Source organism: Oncorhynchus gorbuscha, linkage group LG06 (genome assembly GCF_021184085.1).
Source record: "Oncorhynchus gorbuscha isolate QuinsamMale2020 ecotype Even-year linkage group LG06, OgorEven_v1.0, whole genome shotgun sequence".
NCBI lineage: Eukaryota > Metazoa > Chordata > Actinopteri > Salmoniformes > Salmonidae > Oncorhynchus > Oncorhynchus gorbuscha.
The window spans coordinates 91,493,278-91,510,711 of NC_060178.1; the positions used below are offsets into that span (position 1 = coordinate 91,493,278).

The window sequence follows — 17,434 nt, forward strand, 5'->3', positions numbered from 1 at the left end:
CACCCGCCCACTCAGGTCAGTATTATCCGAAGAGAAGACACATGTTCCTTAGGACTGTTTATCATCGACAGTAACACGAATGTCTGAATGTTGTGTGTGCATCAAAATAGCCATAACAATAAGATTCCAAGTCATTCGGATTCCCAAAACCATATAAACATCTTCAAAGGAAACAGCTGGGTCTGTGTGTGGTGGTGACTATCATGAGTACAGTGATGGGCCTTAACATCATGTTAACTGGACAGCACTATTGAGGACAGAACCAACCCATACGTTAAGTACATAGCGGGTGAGGGAATTTACAGCCGTATGCTCAAACAGGTGAAGGCATACCAGCCAATCGTTTTTACGTGGTCCTTCTAACCGTATTTAGTGACCAACAGTTTTTTTTATACATGGTCCGTCATTTCTCCGGATTTAGCGACCAATCGTTTTTACAATGTCTATTTTCCATAAAACATGTTCGAATTTACAAAGTAGTTTCCATTGTGAAGGCAGATAAAGCATTTTTATAAAAAGCAATCACTTTGGCATGTAAACACTAAACGGCTCATCTAACTCCACCATTAAACCGATAAACAGTAGAATACAGCATTGTGGAAGCACATGCTTTTAACAAATTAACATGCAGAGGTTTATTAGATTTGCAAGTGATGTAAACATCCCTGAAAATCTCCCTTAAACAACGAGAGGCACCCCAGTTCATTGTTTGGGGAATAGAGATTTGTGGGAAACTATTGCCAATCTTTCCTGATGGTAATGCTTCCCAGTTCTAGTTTCATTATATGAAATTAGATTTCATTCAAGTGTAAAACTCAGTTCATCCCATAAAATGATGAACACTAGATAATTAACCCAAAACTACAGGGAAAATGTAATCATGTGCATTGCAATAATGTAAAATAAAGCTTTATTGTATTATCAAAATATGTTCACACACAAAGGTAAAAACGTTCATACAAAAAAACAGAAGCAAAGCACTCGTTGGACAGGCCTGTCTTCACCTCTTCTTGAAGCCATACTTCTTCCGTTCATAGAAAAGGTCAGTCTTTGAACTGCCCAAGTTCACAATCTTGGGGCATCCATCTCGCTGTCTCATCCAGTAGAGAGGAGTAGAAAAAATAACTTGTTGGTGTATTCTCACATTACATTGAGATTGTTTAAAATGACTATTACTTGTACAACCACATATCATTACTCAGCATCTCAAACACCTTTCCATTTTTCACACGACATTGATCAAGAACGGAATATGTCGAAGAAGCACAATATTGAATGATTCTGTATAGTTTATTGGAAACCTTGCATACGGGAGCATTGGATGGTGTGAGGGTTTTTCTACACCTTTTATTTTATATATATATATATAAAAAGATAAGAGCATCTGCTAAATGACTTAAATGTAAATGTAAAAGAGAGAGAGAGAGAGCGAGACTAACGTCTTTCTCCTGGATGGTGCACTCTTTGCAGTAGTAAGCGTCAGACACCCCGGGACCTCCACATATGACACAGCGCCCCTGGTACGACCCGTAGTTGCACTCGTCACAGATGCGCACCAGTGTGCAAGGCCTCACATACGAGTCACAGATCACACACTTTCCATCACCTAGGAGAGGAGGGAAGAGGGGGATGAGACTTTAATGCCGTGGCATTTTGAACTGGGGTAATTCAATATAAAAGTAAACCATGTGTTGATGATTACTGGCTCAACTCTAGGAGTTATGGGGGTAAATTAAAGGGCAGCAAATACACACTGTATGGGAGAAAGGGACAACATTATGTAAAACATGTTTTTGAAACTTACATTTCTCGCACAATCTTCCAATAGCTGAAAAGTAAAGAATAGAACAAACAGTGTGTGAACATGAATAATGTAGCTAGCCAACAAATCATTGCTCCATAAAGCTAAGGGTTATGCACTCAAGACATCTTACAAGCTCTCAAAAAGAAGGGGCTTACCGCCTTCTCCCTAGTTATTAGCCATTAGCGTCGCCCACAACTGCCTCATGTAAACTACAATCCCGACGATGTTTTTAACATTTAGAAACATCAATAATCACCGCTTGCTATACGGCTTTCGAAACATATAGCGCTTACCTTTCATCAGTGAGAAAGAAACGCACCATTTTTTAAAATAAAACTGCTACGTGTTTCACAGATCCATCCAACAAAACTACACTTCCCGATTCACGCTTACACACGTGTTCGGAGGAGCATGCTAGATAGCTAATTAGCACAGGTGGTGGCCTCGCCTAACATAGACAAGCGTGTAACATGGAGATACGGTAGTGTGAGAACACTAACCCTATCAAGGTGTGTAGACTTTTTTTCTTCTTCAGCATTTCTCGCTGATAAGTTCCTTATGCTTCCAAAACCATACCACAAGCGATGCGTGTTAACTTAAAATGTTCAGACCGAGCGTCGGGGATCTTAACAAAAAACTCCCCACTACAGAAGATGCCTTTGTCCAATGACTCGTGTTTAATGGAACTGAGAGTCATGATCAAGAGCTATAATCTTACTAGCTAATCTACTTAACTGCCATCACATAGCTATAACGTTCAAATAAAATGTTTTGTCACATGCGCCGAACACAACAGGTGTTACCTTACCGTGAAACTCTTACTACAAGCCATTAACAATGCACTTCAAGAAATAGAGTTAATAAAATTTACTAAATAAACAAAAAGTTAAAAAATATCCAATCAATAAAAAAGTAACAATACATTTACATAACAGCAACGAGGTCATACACAGGGGGTACTGGTACTGAGTCAATGTGCGGGTGGGTGTACAGGTTTGTTGAGGTATGCATAGGTAAATGCATAGATAAATTCCCCAGGGTAGCCGTTTCGGCCCCTTGCTTTTTTCAGTTTTTACTAACGACATGCCACTGACTGAGTAAAGCCAGAGTTTCATGCATGGGGATGACTCAACACTATACTCATCGGCTACAACAACGACTGAAATGACTGCACACTCAACAAAGATCTGCAGTTAGTTTGAGTGGGTGGCAAGGAATAAGCCCCAAATATTTCTACAACTAAAAGGATTGTATTTGGGACAAATCAGTCACTCAACCCTAGACCTCAACTAAATCGTAATAAATAATGTGGAAATTGAGCAAGTTGAGATGACTAAAACTGCTTGGAGTAACACGACTGTAAACTGTCATGGTCAAAACATATTTATGCCGTCGTAGCTAAGATGGGTAAAAGTCTGTATATAATAAAGCGATGCTCTGCCTTCTTAACACTATCAACAAGGCAGGTCCTACAGGCCCTAGTTTTGTCACACCTTGACTACTGTTCAGTCATGTGGTCAGATGCCAGAAAAAAAGACTTAGGAAAATTGCAATTGGCTCAGAACAGGGCAGCACAGCTGGTCTTCGGGTGTTCACAGAGAGCTAATATTAAACATATGCATGTCAATCTCTCCTGGCTCAAAGTGGAGGAGAGATTGACTTCATGACTACTTTTATTTATGAGAGGTATTGACATGTTGAATGCACCGGGCTGTCTGTCTAAACTACTGGCACACAGCTCGGACACCCATGCATACCCCACAAGACATGCTTACAAGAGGTCTCTTCACAGTCCCCAAGTCCAGAACAGACTATGGGAGGTGCACAGTACTACATAGAGCCATGACTACGTGGAACTCTATTCCACATCAAGTAACTGACGCAAGCAGTAAAATTAGATTTAATTAGATTTGTGTGAAGCAACACAAAAATAGGCACAGACACGATAACATACGCACTATACACACACGTACACATGGATTTAGTACTGTAGATATGTAGTAGTGGTGGAGTAGGGGCCTGAGGGCACACAGTGTGTTGTGAAATCTGTGAATGTATTGTAATGTTTTACAATTGTATAAACTGCCTTAATTTCTGCTGGACCCCAGGAAGCGTATCTGCTGCTAATGGGGATCCATAATAAATACACTGCTCAAAAAAACAAAGGGAACACTAAAATAACACATCCTAGATCTGAATGAATGAAATATTCGTATTAAATACTTTTTTCTTTACATAGTTGAATGTGCTGACAACAAAATCACACAAAAATTATCAATGGAAATCACATTTATCAACTCATGGAGGTCTGGATTTGGAGTCACACTCAACATTAAAGTGGAAAACCACACTACAGGCTGATCCAACTTTGATGTAATGTCCTTAAAACAAGTCAAAAACAGGCTCAGTAGTGTGTGTGGCCTCCACGTGCCTGTATGACCTCCCTACAACGCCTGGGCATGCTCTTGATGAGGTGGCGGATGGTCTCCTGAGGGATCTCCTCCCAGACCTGGACTCAAGCATCCGCCAACTCCTGGACAGTGTGGTGCAATGTGGCGTTGGTGGATGGAGCGAGACATGATGTCTCAGAAGTGCTCAATTGGATTCAGGTCTGGGGAACATCAATGGGGAACTGTTGACACACTCCAGCCACATGAGGTCCAGTCCATAACATCAATGCCTTGGCCTACTTGCCGGAACTGACTGACCCACCGCCAAACCGGTCACACTCCAGCCACATGAGGTCTTGCATTAGGTAGCATACCAAACAGGGCCAACCGCACCAGCATATGGTCTCACGGTCTGAGGATCTATCTCGGTACCTAATGGCAGTCAGGCTACCTCTGGCAAATGGAGGGCTGTGCGGCCCTCCAAAGAAATGCCACACCATGACTGCTCCTCAGTGTGAACCTGCTTTCATCTGTGAAGAGCTGGCAAATTTTCCAATCTTGGTATTCTCTGGCATATGCCAAACATCCTGCACGGTGTTGGGCTGTAAGCACAACCCCACCCGTGGACTTGCTGTTTCTGACCGTATGAGCCGACACATGGTGGCCTGCTGGAGGTCATTTTGCAGGGCTCAGGCAGTGCTCCTACTTGCACAAAGGCGGAGGTAGCGGTCCTGCTGCTGGGTTGTTGCCCTCCTACGGCCTCCTCCACGTCTCCTGATGTCTGTCTCCTGGTAGCGCCTCCATGCTCTGGACACTACGCTGACAGACACAGCAAACCTTCTTTGCCACAGCTCGCATTGATGTGCCATCCTGGATGAGCTGTACTACCTGAGCCACTTGTGTGGGTTGTAGACTCCGTCTCATGCTACCACTAGAGCGAAAGCACCGCCAGCATTCAAAAGTGACCAAAACATCAGCCAGGAAGCATAGGAACTGAGAAGTGGTCACCACCTGCAGAACCACTCCTTTATTGGGGGTGTCTTGCTAATTGCTTTTAATTTCCACCTGTTTTCTATTCCATTTGCACAACAGCATGTGAAATTTATTGTCAATGAGTGTTGCTTCCTAAGTGGACAGTTTGATTTCACAGAAGTGTGATTGACTTGGGGTTACATTGTGTTGTTTAAGTGTTCCCTTTATTTTTTTGAGCAGTGTACAAAAACTCAACAAAAAAAAGAAACGTCCTCTCTGTCAACTGCGTTTAATTTAAGCAAACTTACCATGTGTAAATATTTGTATGAACATAACAAGATTCAACAACTGAGACATAAACTGAACAAGTTCCACAGACATGTGACTAACAGAAATGGAATAATGTGTCACTGAACAAAGGGGGGGAGTCAAAATGAAAAGTAACAGTCAGTATTTTGTGTGGCCACCAGCTGCATTAAGTATTTCAGTGCATCTCCTCCTCATGGACTGCACCAGATCTGCCAGTTCTTGCTGTGAGATGTTACCCCACTCTTCCACCAAGGCACCTGCAAGTTCCTGGATATTTCTGTGGGGGGAATGGCCCTAGCCCTCACCCTCCGATCCAACAGGCCCCAGACATGCTCAATGTGCTTCAGATCCGGGCTCTTTGCTGGCCATGGCAGAACACGGACATTCCTGTCTTGCAGGAAGTCACGCACAGAACGAGCAGTATGACTGGTGGTATTGTCATGCTAGAGGGTCATGTAAGGAAGGGTACCACATGAGGGAGGATGTCGTCTTCCCTGTAACACACAGCATTGAGATAGCCTGCAATGACAACAAGCTCAGTCCAATGATGCTGTGACACACCGCCCCAGACCATGACAGACCCTCCACCTCCAAATCCATCCCGCTCCAGAGTACAGGCCTCAGTGTAACACTCATTCCTTCGACGATAACCGAGAACCCGACCATCACCCCTGGTGAGACAAAACTGCCACTCGTCAGTGAAGAGCACTTTTTGCCAGTCCTGTCTGGTACAGCGGCGGTGGGTTTGTGCCCATAGGCGACGTTGTTGCCGGTGATGTCTGGTGAGGACCTGCCTTACAACAGGCCTACAAGCCCTCAGTCCAGCCTCTCTCAGCTTATTGCGGACAGTCTGAGCACTGATGGAGGGATTGTGCATTCCTGGTGTAACTCGGGCAGTTGTTGTTTCCATCCTGTACCTGTTCCGCAGGTGTGATGTTTGGATGTACCGATCCTGTGCAGGTGTTGTTATATGTGGTCTTCCACGGCGAGGACGATCAGCTGTCCATCCTGTCTCCCTGTAGCGCTGTCTTAGGCGTCTCACAGTACGGACATGGCAATTTATTGCCCTAGCCACATCTGCAGTCCTCATGCCTCCTTGCAGCATGCCTAAGGCACGTTCATGCAGATGAGCAGGGATCCTGGGCATCTTTCTTTTGGTGTTTTTCAGAGTCAGTAGAAAGACGTCTTTAGTGTCCTAATTTTTCATAACTGTGACTTTAATCGCCTACCGTCTGTAAGCTGTTAGTGTCTTAACGACCATTACACAGGTGCATGTCCATGAATTGTTTATGGTTCATTGAACCAGCATGGGAAACAGTGTTAAAACCCTTTACAATTAAGATCTGTGAAGTTATTTGGATTTATACGAATTATCTTTGAAAGACAGGGTCCTGAAAAAGGGATGTAAATAGTCCGGGTGGCCATTTCATTAGTTTAGATGTTCAGTAGTCTTATTTTTTTTATCCTCGACTTGGCGCTCCGGTACCCCTTGCCGTGCGGTAGCAGAGAAAACAGTTTATGACTTGGGTGACTGGAGTCTGACACTTTTTTGGGCCTTCCTCTGACACCGCCTAGTATATAGGTCCTGGATATCAGGAAGCTTGGCCCCAAGTGATGTACTGGGCCATACGCACTACCTTCTGTTGCGCATTATAGTCAGATGCCGAGCAGTTACCATACCAGGCGGGGATGCAACCGGTCAGAATGCCCTCAATGGTGCAGCTGTATAACTTTTTAAGGACCTGGGGACCCATGACAAATCTTTTCAGTCTCCTGTGGGGGAAAAGGTGTTGTCGTGCCTTCTTCACAAATGTCTTGGTGTGTTTGGACCATGATAGTTTGTTGGTGATGTGGACACCAAGGAACTTGAAACTCTCGACCCGCTCCACTTCAGTGCCGTCGATTTAATGGAGGCCTGTTCGGCCCTCCTTTTCCTGTAGTCCATGATCAGCTTGTTTGCCTTAGTCACATTGAAAGTGAGGTTGTTGTCCTGGCACCAGGTGTCTGACCTTCTCCCTATAAGCTGCCTCATCAGTGATTAAGAAAACTTAATGATGGTTTTGGGGTCATGCTTGGCCACGCAGTCATGGGTGAACAGGGAGTACAGGAGCGGACTACGCACGCACCTGGGGCCCCAGTATTGAGGATTAGGGTGGCAGATGTGTCGTTGTTGCTACCCACCTGGGGCCAGCCTGTCAGGAAGTCCAGGATCCAGTTGCAGAAGGTGGTATTTATTCCCAGTAGGGCTGGGCGGTATACAGTATTTTATGATATACCGGTATTTATGCAGGGACCGGTTAGGGTTTTTACTTTACCTTCTATACCGGTATTTGAATGTTTGATTTGTTAAATGTGATACGCCATGTGTAATGTCAATATAGTTTACTTCGCTACTTGAGTCATCTCTCTCCGTTCTCTCTCCATGCCACTTTCCACACAGACCTAGCCACGCACCGTCACTTAAGGAGCACATTCGATATTCACACTTGCGTTCAGTCTGCATGGTCAATGCAGCACATGCAACAATGTTGACGACAACAATGCTGTTTTCACTTTGCTTCTTAATATAAATCCACTAGCGTTCTAGAATGTTAATATTAGTTTGTGTTTCTTACATCAGCAAACAGCTAGTTTGTATTTTTTTAGCAAGTTGCCCTAAATCTTGTGAGAGCCTAATTGTTAGCCGCTAATGCTAATAGCTAGCTAATAAATGTATTGAGTAGGAGCAAAGGTAGCTAGCTAATACAAGTGATGGTGTAGACCGAAATCAGCATGCTGTTTGTGCAACAGTATCTTCTAAATCAAAAGAGGAATAAGCAAAGCAAGAATATGTTAGCAACATGAAGTAGCTAAAAGAAAACATGCAATGTAGCCAAAGCTTATAGGGTCCAGTAGGAAACACTTATCAACGCTTTAGTTCCTACCCTGTCACAATAACTCCTCGCCGGCATTTTAATTTGTTGTCATCTCAAACAACACTGTATTCAAAGTGCCCACAATTATATTCTAACTATAGAATAGTCATTCTATTTCCATGATTCCAACAGTTTTGCTCTAATTCGCAAGTCAAATCGCAATTGCAACATTTGGTTAAAAATAAGTTCTACATTATTTGCCGATATCATGCAGCCCTACGTGGCTGTGTGGAAATTCTCAATTGAGCAGTGGTGTAAAGTACTTAAGTAAAAACAGTTTGAAGTACTACTTAAGGCAGGTTTTTTGGTATCTGTACTTTACTATTTTTGACAAATTGTATTTTTACTTCACTACATTCCTAAAGAAAATACTGTACTTTTTACTCCATACATTTTCCCTGACAGCTAAAAGTACTCATTACATTTTGAATGCTTAGCAGGACAGGGAAATGGTCCAATTCACACACTTGTCAAGAGAATATCTCTGGTCATCTACTGCCTCTGATCTGGAGGACTCAGTGTTGAGTGTTGGAGTGTGCCCCTGGATATCTGTAAATTTAAAAAGAAAATGGTGCAATTTGGTTTGCTCAATATAAATGATTCCCACTTTTTGATACTTAAATGTATAAAATGTACTTTTGATACTTAAGTATATTTAAAAACAAATACTTCTAGACTTTTACTCAAGTAGTATTTTACTGGGTGGCTTTCGCTTTTACTTGACTATGACAATTGGGTACTTTTTCTACGAGTGCAATTGGGTGCAGTAAATGCAGAAATGATAAGTGCTGAAATTTGTTTTGGTTGAAGTTGAATTGAACAGTAAAAAACAATCAGAATGGAGAAAGACTCATTGAAATCACTTAGAATACATGTGTTGCCACCCGAGGGTCACACACTACTCATAAAGCAAATGTAGAACGTTTATTATTTAGAAACTAAAAATAGTATTTTTATTTTATTTAAATACTGTGTTATAATATTTTGGCCATGTCACCCAGCCCTAAGTCCCAGGGTCCTTAGCTTAGTGATTTAAATACTGTGATATAATATTTTGGCCATGTCACCCAGCCCTAAGTCCCAGGGTCCTTAGCTTAGTGATTTAAATACTGTGATATAATATTTTGGCCATGTCACCCAGCCCTAAGTCCCAGGGTCCTTAGCTTAGTGATGTGGGCACTATGTGGGCACTATGGTGTTGAACGCTGAGCTGTAGTCAATGAACAGCATTCTCACATAAGTGTTCCTTTTGTCCAGGTGGAAAAGGGTAGTGTGGAGTGCGATTGAGACTGCGTCATCTGTGGATCTGTTGGGGTGGTATGCAAATTGGAGTGGGTCTAGGGTTTCTGGCATGTTGTTGTTGATGTGAGCCATGATCAGCCGTTCAAAGCACTTTATGGCTACAGACATGAGTTCTACGGGGCGGTAATCATTTAGGCAAATTACCTTCGCTTCCTTGGGCACAGGGACTATGGTGGTCTGTTTGAAAACTGTAGGTATTACAGACTCAATCAGGGAGAGATTGAAAATGTCAGTGAAGACACTTGCCAGTTGGTCTGCGCATGCTTTGAGTAAACGTCCTGGTAATCCGTCTGGCCCCGTGGCTTTGTGAATGTTGACCTGTCCAAAGGTTTTGCTCACATCGACTATGGAGAGCGTGATCACACAGTCATACAGAACAGCTGGGGCTTACATGCATGCTTCAGTTTTGCTTGCCTCAAAGCAAGCATAAAAGGCATTTAGCTCGCCTGGTAGGCTCGCGTCACTGGGCAGCTCGTTGCTGTGTTTACCTTTCTAGTGCGTAATAGTTTTCAAGCCCTGCCACATTCCAACGACCGTTTGAATCATACTACATCGGCGCTATCTTAGTCCTGAATTGACACTTTTCCCGTTTTATGGTTTGTGTGAGGGCCTTGTGGGATTTCTTATTAGTGTCCGGATTAGTGTCTTTGAAAGCCAGGTGAACAAACAGAACACCGACCATTTCGAACCCTACGTACCTTCTCCGCTATGCAATCTGGTTTCCAAGCTGGTCACTGGTGCACCTCAGCCACACTCAAGGTCCTAAATGATATAACCGCCATCGATAAAAGACAGTCCTGTGCAGCCGTCTTCATCGACCTGGCCAAGGCTCTTATTGACTCTTGTCAACAATTGTATTCTAATCAGCAGACTCAACAGCCTTGGTTTCTCTAATGACTGCCTCCTCTGGTTCACTAACTACTTCTCAGATAGAGTTCAGTGTGTTATTCAGAGGGCCTGTTGTCCTGACCTCTGCCAGTCTATGGGGGTGCCAAAGGGATCAATTCTCGGGCCGACTCTTTTCTCTGTATATACCAATGATGTCGCTCTTGCTGCTAGTGATTCTCTGATCCACCTCTAAGCAGACGACGACACCATTCTGTATACATCTGGCCCTTCTTTGGACACTGTGTTAACAAACCTCCAAATGAGCTTCAATGCCATACAACACTCCTTCCGTGGCCTCCAACTGCTCTTAAATGCTAGTAAAACAAAATGCATGCTCTTCAACCGATCGCTGCCCGCACCCGCCTAGCATCACTACTCTGGACGGTTCTGACTTAGAATATGTGGACGAGAGGTCGACCGATTAATCGGAATGGCCGATTAATTAGGGACGATTTTTCATAACAAATCGGAAATCTGTATTTTTGGGAGCCGATTTTTTTTATATACCTTTATTTAACTAGGCAACTCAGTTAAGAACACATTCTTATATTCAATGACGGCCTAGGAACGGTGGGTTAACTGCCTCGTTCAGGGGCAGAATGGCAGATTTTCACCTTGTCAGCTCAGGGGATCCAATCTTGCAACCTTACAGTTGACTAGTCCAACGCAATAATGACCTGCATCTCTCTCGTTGCACTCCACAAGGAGACTGCCTGTTACGCGAATGCAGTAAGCCAGGGTAAGTTGCTAGCTAGCATTAAACTTACCTTATAAAAAACAATCAATCATAATCACTAGTTAACTACACATGGTTGATGATATTACTAGATATTATCTAGTGTGTCCTGCGTTGCATATAATCTGACTGAGCATATAGGCATCTAAGTATCTGACTGAGTGGTGGTAGGCAAGCATTGCGCTGTTTATGACTTCAAGCCTATCAACTCCCAAGATGAGGCTGGTTTAACCGATGTGAAATGGCTAGCTAGTTAGCGCGCGCTAATGGCGTTTCAAACGTCACTCGCTCTGAGCCTGTGGTTGTTTCCCTTGCTCTGCATGGGTAACGCTGCTTCGAGTGTGGCTGTTGTCGATGTGTTCCTGGTTCGAGCCCAGGTAGGAGCGAGTAGAGGGACGGAAGCTATACTGTTACACTGGCAATACTAAAGTGCCTATAAGAACATCCAATCGTCAAAGGTTAATGAAATACAAATGCTATAGAGGGAAATAGTCCTATAATTCCTATAATAACTACAACCTAAAACTTCTTACCTGGGAATATTGAAGACTCATGTTAAAAGGAACCATCAGCTTTCATATCACTGTCAAACGCTCCCTGAAACACTTCAGCGAGCAGGCCTTTCTAATCGACCTGGCCAGGGTATCCTGGAAGGATATTGATCTCATCCTGTCAGTAGAGGATGCCTGGATATTTTTTTTAAATGCCTTCCCAACCATCTTAAATAAGCATGCCTCATTCAAGAAATTTAGAACCAGGAACAGATATAGCCCTTGGTTCTCCCCACACCTGACTGCCCTTAACCAACACAAAAACATCCTATGGCGTTCTGCATTAGCATTGAACAGCCCCCGTGATATGCAGCTGTTCAGGGAAGCTAGAAACCATTATACACAGGCAGTTAGAAAAGCCAAGGCTAGCTTTTTCAAGCAGAAATTTGCTTCCTGCAACACTAACTCAAAAAAGTTCTGGGACACTGTAAAGTCCATGGAGAATAAGAACACCTCCTCCCAGCTGCCCACTGCACTGAAGATAGGAAACACTGTCACCACTGATAAATCCACCATAATTGAGAATTTCAAAAATCATTTTTCTACGGCTGGCCATGCTTTCCACCTGGCTACTCCTACCTCGGTCAACAGCACTACACCCCCAACAGCAACTCGCCCAAGCCTTCCCCATTTCTCCTTCTCCCAAATCCGTTCAGCTGATGTTCTGAAAGAGCTGCAAAATCTGGACCCCTACAAATCAGCCTGGCTAGACAATTTGGACCCTTTCTTTCTAAAATTATCTGCAGAAATTGTTGCCACCCCTATTACTAGCCTGTTCAACCTCTCTTTTGTGTCGTCTGAGATTCCCAAAGATTGGAAAGCAGCTGCGGTCATCCCCCTCTTCAAAGGGGGGGACACTCTTGACCCAAACTGCTACAGACCTATATCTATCCTACCATGCCTTACTAAGGTCTTCGAAAGCCAAGTCAACAAACAGATTACCGACCATTTAGAATCTCACCATACCTTCTCTGCTATGCAATCTGGTTTCAGAGCTGGTCATGGGTGCACCTCAGCCACGCTCAAGGTCCTAAACGATATCTTAACCGCCATCGATAAGAAACATTACTGTGCAGCCGTATTCATTGATCTGGCCAAGGCTTTCGACTCTGTCAATCACCGCATCCTCATCGGCAGACTCGACAGCCTTGGTTTCTCAAATGATTGCCTCGCCTGGTTCACCAACTACTTCTCTGATAGAGTTCAGTGTGTCAAATTGGAGGATCTGCTGTCCGGACCTCTGGCAGTCTCTATGGGGGTGCCACAGGGTTCAATTCTTGGACCGACTCTTCTCTGTATACATCAATGATGTCGCTCTTGCTGCTGGTGAGTCTCTGATCCACCTCTACACAGACAACACCATTCTGTATAATTCTGGCCCTTCTTTGGACACTGTGTTAACAACCCTCCAGGCAAGCTTCAATGCCATACAACTCTCCTTCCGTGGCCTCCAATTGCTCTTAAATACAAGTAAAGCTAAATGCATGGTTGCAAGTTCAAATCCCCGAGCTGACAAGGTACAAATCTGTTGTTCTGCCCCTGAACAGGCAGTTAACCCACTGTTCCTAGGCCGTCATTGAAAATAAGAATTTGTGCTTAACTGACTTGCCTAGTAAAATAAAAATAAAGGTAAAATAAAAATGCTCTTCAACCGATCGCTACCTGCATCTGCCCGCCTGTCCAACATCACTACTCTGGACGGCTCTGACTTAGAATACGTGGACAACTACAAATACTTAGGTGTCTGGTTAGACTGTAAACTCTCCTTCCAGACCCATATCAAACATCTCCGTTCCAAAGTTAAATCTAGAATTGGCTTCCTATTTCGTAACAAAGCATCCTTCACTCATGCTGCCAAACATACCCTTGTAAAACTGACCCCTACCAATCCTCGACTATGGCGATGTCATTTACAAAATAGCCTCCAATACCCTACTCAACAAATTGGATGCAGTCTATCACAGTGCAATCCGTTTTGTCACCAAAGCCCCATATACTACCCACCATTGCGACCTGTACGCTCTAGTTGGCTGGCCCTCGCTTCATATTCGTCGCCTAACCCACTGGCTCCATGTCATCTACAAAACCTGCTAGGTAAAGTCCCCCCTTATCTCAGCTTGCTGGTCACCATAGCATCTCCTATCTGTAGCACACGCTCCAGCAGGTATATCTCTCTAGTCACCTCCAAAACCAATTCTTTCTTCTCCTTCCAATTCTCTGCTGCCAATGACTGGAACGAACTACAAACATCTCTGAAACTGGAAACACTTATCTCCCTCACTAGCTTTAAGCACCAACTGTCAGAGCAGCTCACATATTACTGCACTTGTACATTGCCCACCTATAATTTAGCCCAAACAACTACCTCTTTCCCTACTGTATTTAATTTATTTATTTTGCTCCCCATTATTTTTATTTCTACTTTGCACATTCTTACACTGCAAATCTACCATTCCAGTGTTTTACTTGCTATATTGTATTTACTTTGCCACCAATGCCTTTTTTTGCCTTTACCTCCCTTATCTCACCTCATTTGCTCACATCGTATATAGACTTGTTTATACTGTATTATTGAATGTATGTTTGTTTTACTCCATGTGTAACTCTGTGTCGTTGTATGTGTCGAACTGCTTTGCTTTATCTTGGCCAGGTCGCAATTGTAAATAAGAACTTGTTCTCAACTTGCCTACCTGGTTAAATAAAGGTTAAATAAAAAAATAAAAAATATATGTTCTCATGTTCTGAGCAAGGAACTGAAATGTTAGCTTTCTTACATAGCACATATTGCACTTTTACTTGCTTCTCCAACACTTTGTTTTTGCATTATTTGAACCAAATTTAAGCATGTTTCATTATTTATTTGAGGCTAAATAGATTGTATTGATGTATTATATTAAGTTAAAATAAGTTTTCATTCAGTATTGTTGTAATTGTCATTATTACAAAAAATAAAAATACAATTTTATGTATATTTATTATTTTAAATTGGCCAATTAATCGGTATCGACTTTTTTGGTCCTCCAATAATCGGTATCGGCGTTGAAAAATCATATTCGGTCGACCTCTAATGTGGACAACGATAAATACCTAGGTGTATGGCTAGACTGTAAACTCTCCTTCCAGACTCACATTAAGCATCTCCAATCCAAAGTTAAATCTAGAATCGGCTTCCTATTTCTCAACAAAGCCTCCTTCACTCACGCTGCCAAACATACCCTCGTAAAACTGACTACCCTACCAATCCATGACTTCGGCAATGTCATTTACAAAATAGCCTCCAACACTCCACTCAGCTAATTGAATACAGTCTATCACAGTGCCACCAAAGCTCCATATACTACCCACCACTGCGACCCATATGCTCTCGTTGGCTGGTCCGCACTACATAGTCCTCACCAAACCCACTGGCTCCAGGTCATCTATAAGTTTTTGCTAGGTAAAGCTCTGCGTTATCGCAGCTCACTGGTCACTATAGCAACACCCACCCGTAGCACGCGCTCCAGCAGGTATATTTCACTGGTCATCCCCAAAGCCAACACCTCCTTTGGCTGCCTTTCTTTACAGTTCTCTGCTGCCAATGATTGGAACAAATTGCAAAAATCACTGAAGTTGGAGACATATCTCTCTCACTAACTTTAAGCGTCAGCTGTCAGAGCAGCTTACCAATTGCTGCAGCTGTACACAGCCCATCAGTAAATAGCCCATCCAACCAACTACGTACCTCACCCCATGTGTTTTGTTTTTCTGCTCTTTAGCACACCAGTATTTCTACTTGCACATCCTCATCTGCACATAAATCACTACAGTGTAAATGCTAAATTGTAATTATTTTTCCACTATTGGCCTATTTATTGCCTTACCTCCTTAATTTGCACACACTGTATACAGATTTTTTTATTGTGTATTATTGTATGTTTGTTTATTTCATGTCTAACTCTGTGCTTTGCTTTAACTTGGCAAATTCGCAGTTGTAAATGTGAACTTGTTCTCAACTGGCCTACCTAGTTAAATAAAAGGTGGGGAAAAAGTGTCCCGCTCCTTGAAAGCGGCAGCTCTAGCCTTTAGCTCGGTGCGGATGTTGACTGTAAACTATGGCTTCTGGTCGATGCACTTATTGACGAAGCCGGTGACTGAGGCGGTATACTCTTCAATGCCATTGGATGAATCCTGGGAACATATTCCAGTCTGTGTTTGCAAAACAGTCCTGTAGCGTAGCATCCGCGTCATCTGACCACTTCCGTTTTGAGCGAGTCACTGGAACATCCTGCTTTAGTTTTTTTAATGTAAGGATAGAAATATGGTCAGATTTGCCAAATGGAGGGCGGGGGAGAGCTTTATGTATCTTTGTGTGTGGAGTAAAGGTGGTCTAGAGTTTTTTCCCCCTCTGGTTGCACATGTGACCAGTGATGCCAATTTAGCAATTCTGTTGAGCAACTTTTCAGACTACCCTGGCAACTTTTTTTTCAAACAGTACCTATGCAACACATTTAGCCACTTTAAAAAAATGGATTTGCAACTTTTGAAAAGTGACTTAAACGCTAAAATGTTCCCTCTAAATGATTACAAAAACACTTTCTCTGTCACACACTCAGTCACAACACACGTGCCTGGCTGCAAAAGTGCATTGTGAGTGACGTCAGCAGCAGGCGCTCAGCCCGTGCACGGCAGCAGAAGGCCTGCAGCAATTTCAGCTAATTGCAAATCATTGTTGGCTGACTGCAACAGCAGTAGGCGTTCGACGAGCCAAACCCAATGAATATAGTTGGTCAAGAATGTGGCCACAATTTTTTTAGATGGCCAGTCAATTTGTGTAACGTAATGACGCAGTTTTACGTTATCACGCAATGACATCACAACGTCATTTAGCAACAAGTCAACCTGCCTCGAGTAACTTACCCTGAAAATGAGTTGGCAACACTGCATATGACATGCTGATAGTATGGGCGGGTGCAATAACGTTAATGGGTTGGTGAAGAAGCAGGTTATGGTCATGAACACAAGCATTTCGCTACACTCGCAATAAAATATTCTAAATATGTGTATGCGACCAATACAATTAGCAAATGAATGTGCTAAAAGTATGCTAACTGTTTCTAGCAAGCTATCTTATCTAGCCAGACACTTTTAACAAAGGGCAAGAGCTCGGCACTTATCATTGCTTATTAGAAGTAAGTACTAATGCAATGATATGCATCAAACATCAAATAAACACCTTACCAACACCAGCTTGTTTTCTACAAAAGATCAAATCTGGATGATGTTTAGCCATTCTCGCGAACGGAGGGAATACGATAGTTATTTTGAACTTTCAACTTTGACCCACAGAAACACGTGACATTTGAAATTTGTATTTAAGTTTAGTTTGTTTTTCGGATCATATCATTTTTGTTTATTTCACGTTAGTTAAAATTACTATTGCTATGGACATGTCAGTGAATTAATCCAGCTAAATTCAAGGAGTGAATATTACATATGAAACGCACAGAATTCATCCCGTGGTCATTTTAGCTACATGAACAAAATATTAGATTAGACATTTCAGGGTTTCATTTGTGGCAGTCATATCG

At 42.8% G+C, this 17,434-nt stretch overlaps 1 protein-coding gene across 1 annotated transcript; it reads right to left on the minus strand.

Moving 5' to 3' along the window:
- Positions 1 to 893: 893 nt before the first annotated feature.
- LOC124037302 (PHD finger-like domain-containing protein 5A) lies at positions 894 to 17,190 on the minus strand. Its single transcript, XM_046352008.1, has 4 exons — positions 17,085 to 17,190; positions 1,805 to 1,828; positions 1,440 to 1,606; positions 894 to 1,090 (listed from the first exon to the last, which is right to left on the minus strand). Exons 1-4 carry the CDS (start codon positions 17,134 to 17,136, stop codon positions 1,001 to 1,003), a joined length of 333 nt encoding a protein of 110 aa, XP_046207964.1. The 5' UTR covers positions 17,137 to 17,190; the 3' UTR covers positions 894 to 1,000.
- Positions 17,191 to 17,434: the final 244 nt, after the last annotated feature.

Excerpts from the sequence above, each read along its gene's own strand:
- LOC124037302 (XM_046352008.1), bottom strand. The coding sequence starts at position 17,136 with ATGGCTAAACATCATCCAGATTTGATCTTTTGTAGAAAACAAGCTGGT. Across the intron at positions 1,829-17,084 it reads TAGAAAACAAGCTGGTGTTG|CTATTGGAAGATTGTGCGAG; the intron begins GTAAGGTGTTTA and ends TTTACTTTTCAG. Across the intron at positions 1,091-1,439 it reads GCACCATCCAGGAGAAAGAC|CGAGATGGATGCCCCAAGAT; the intron begins GTTAGTCTCGCT and ends TGGATGAGACAG.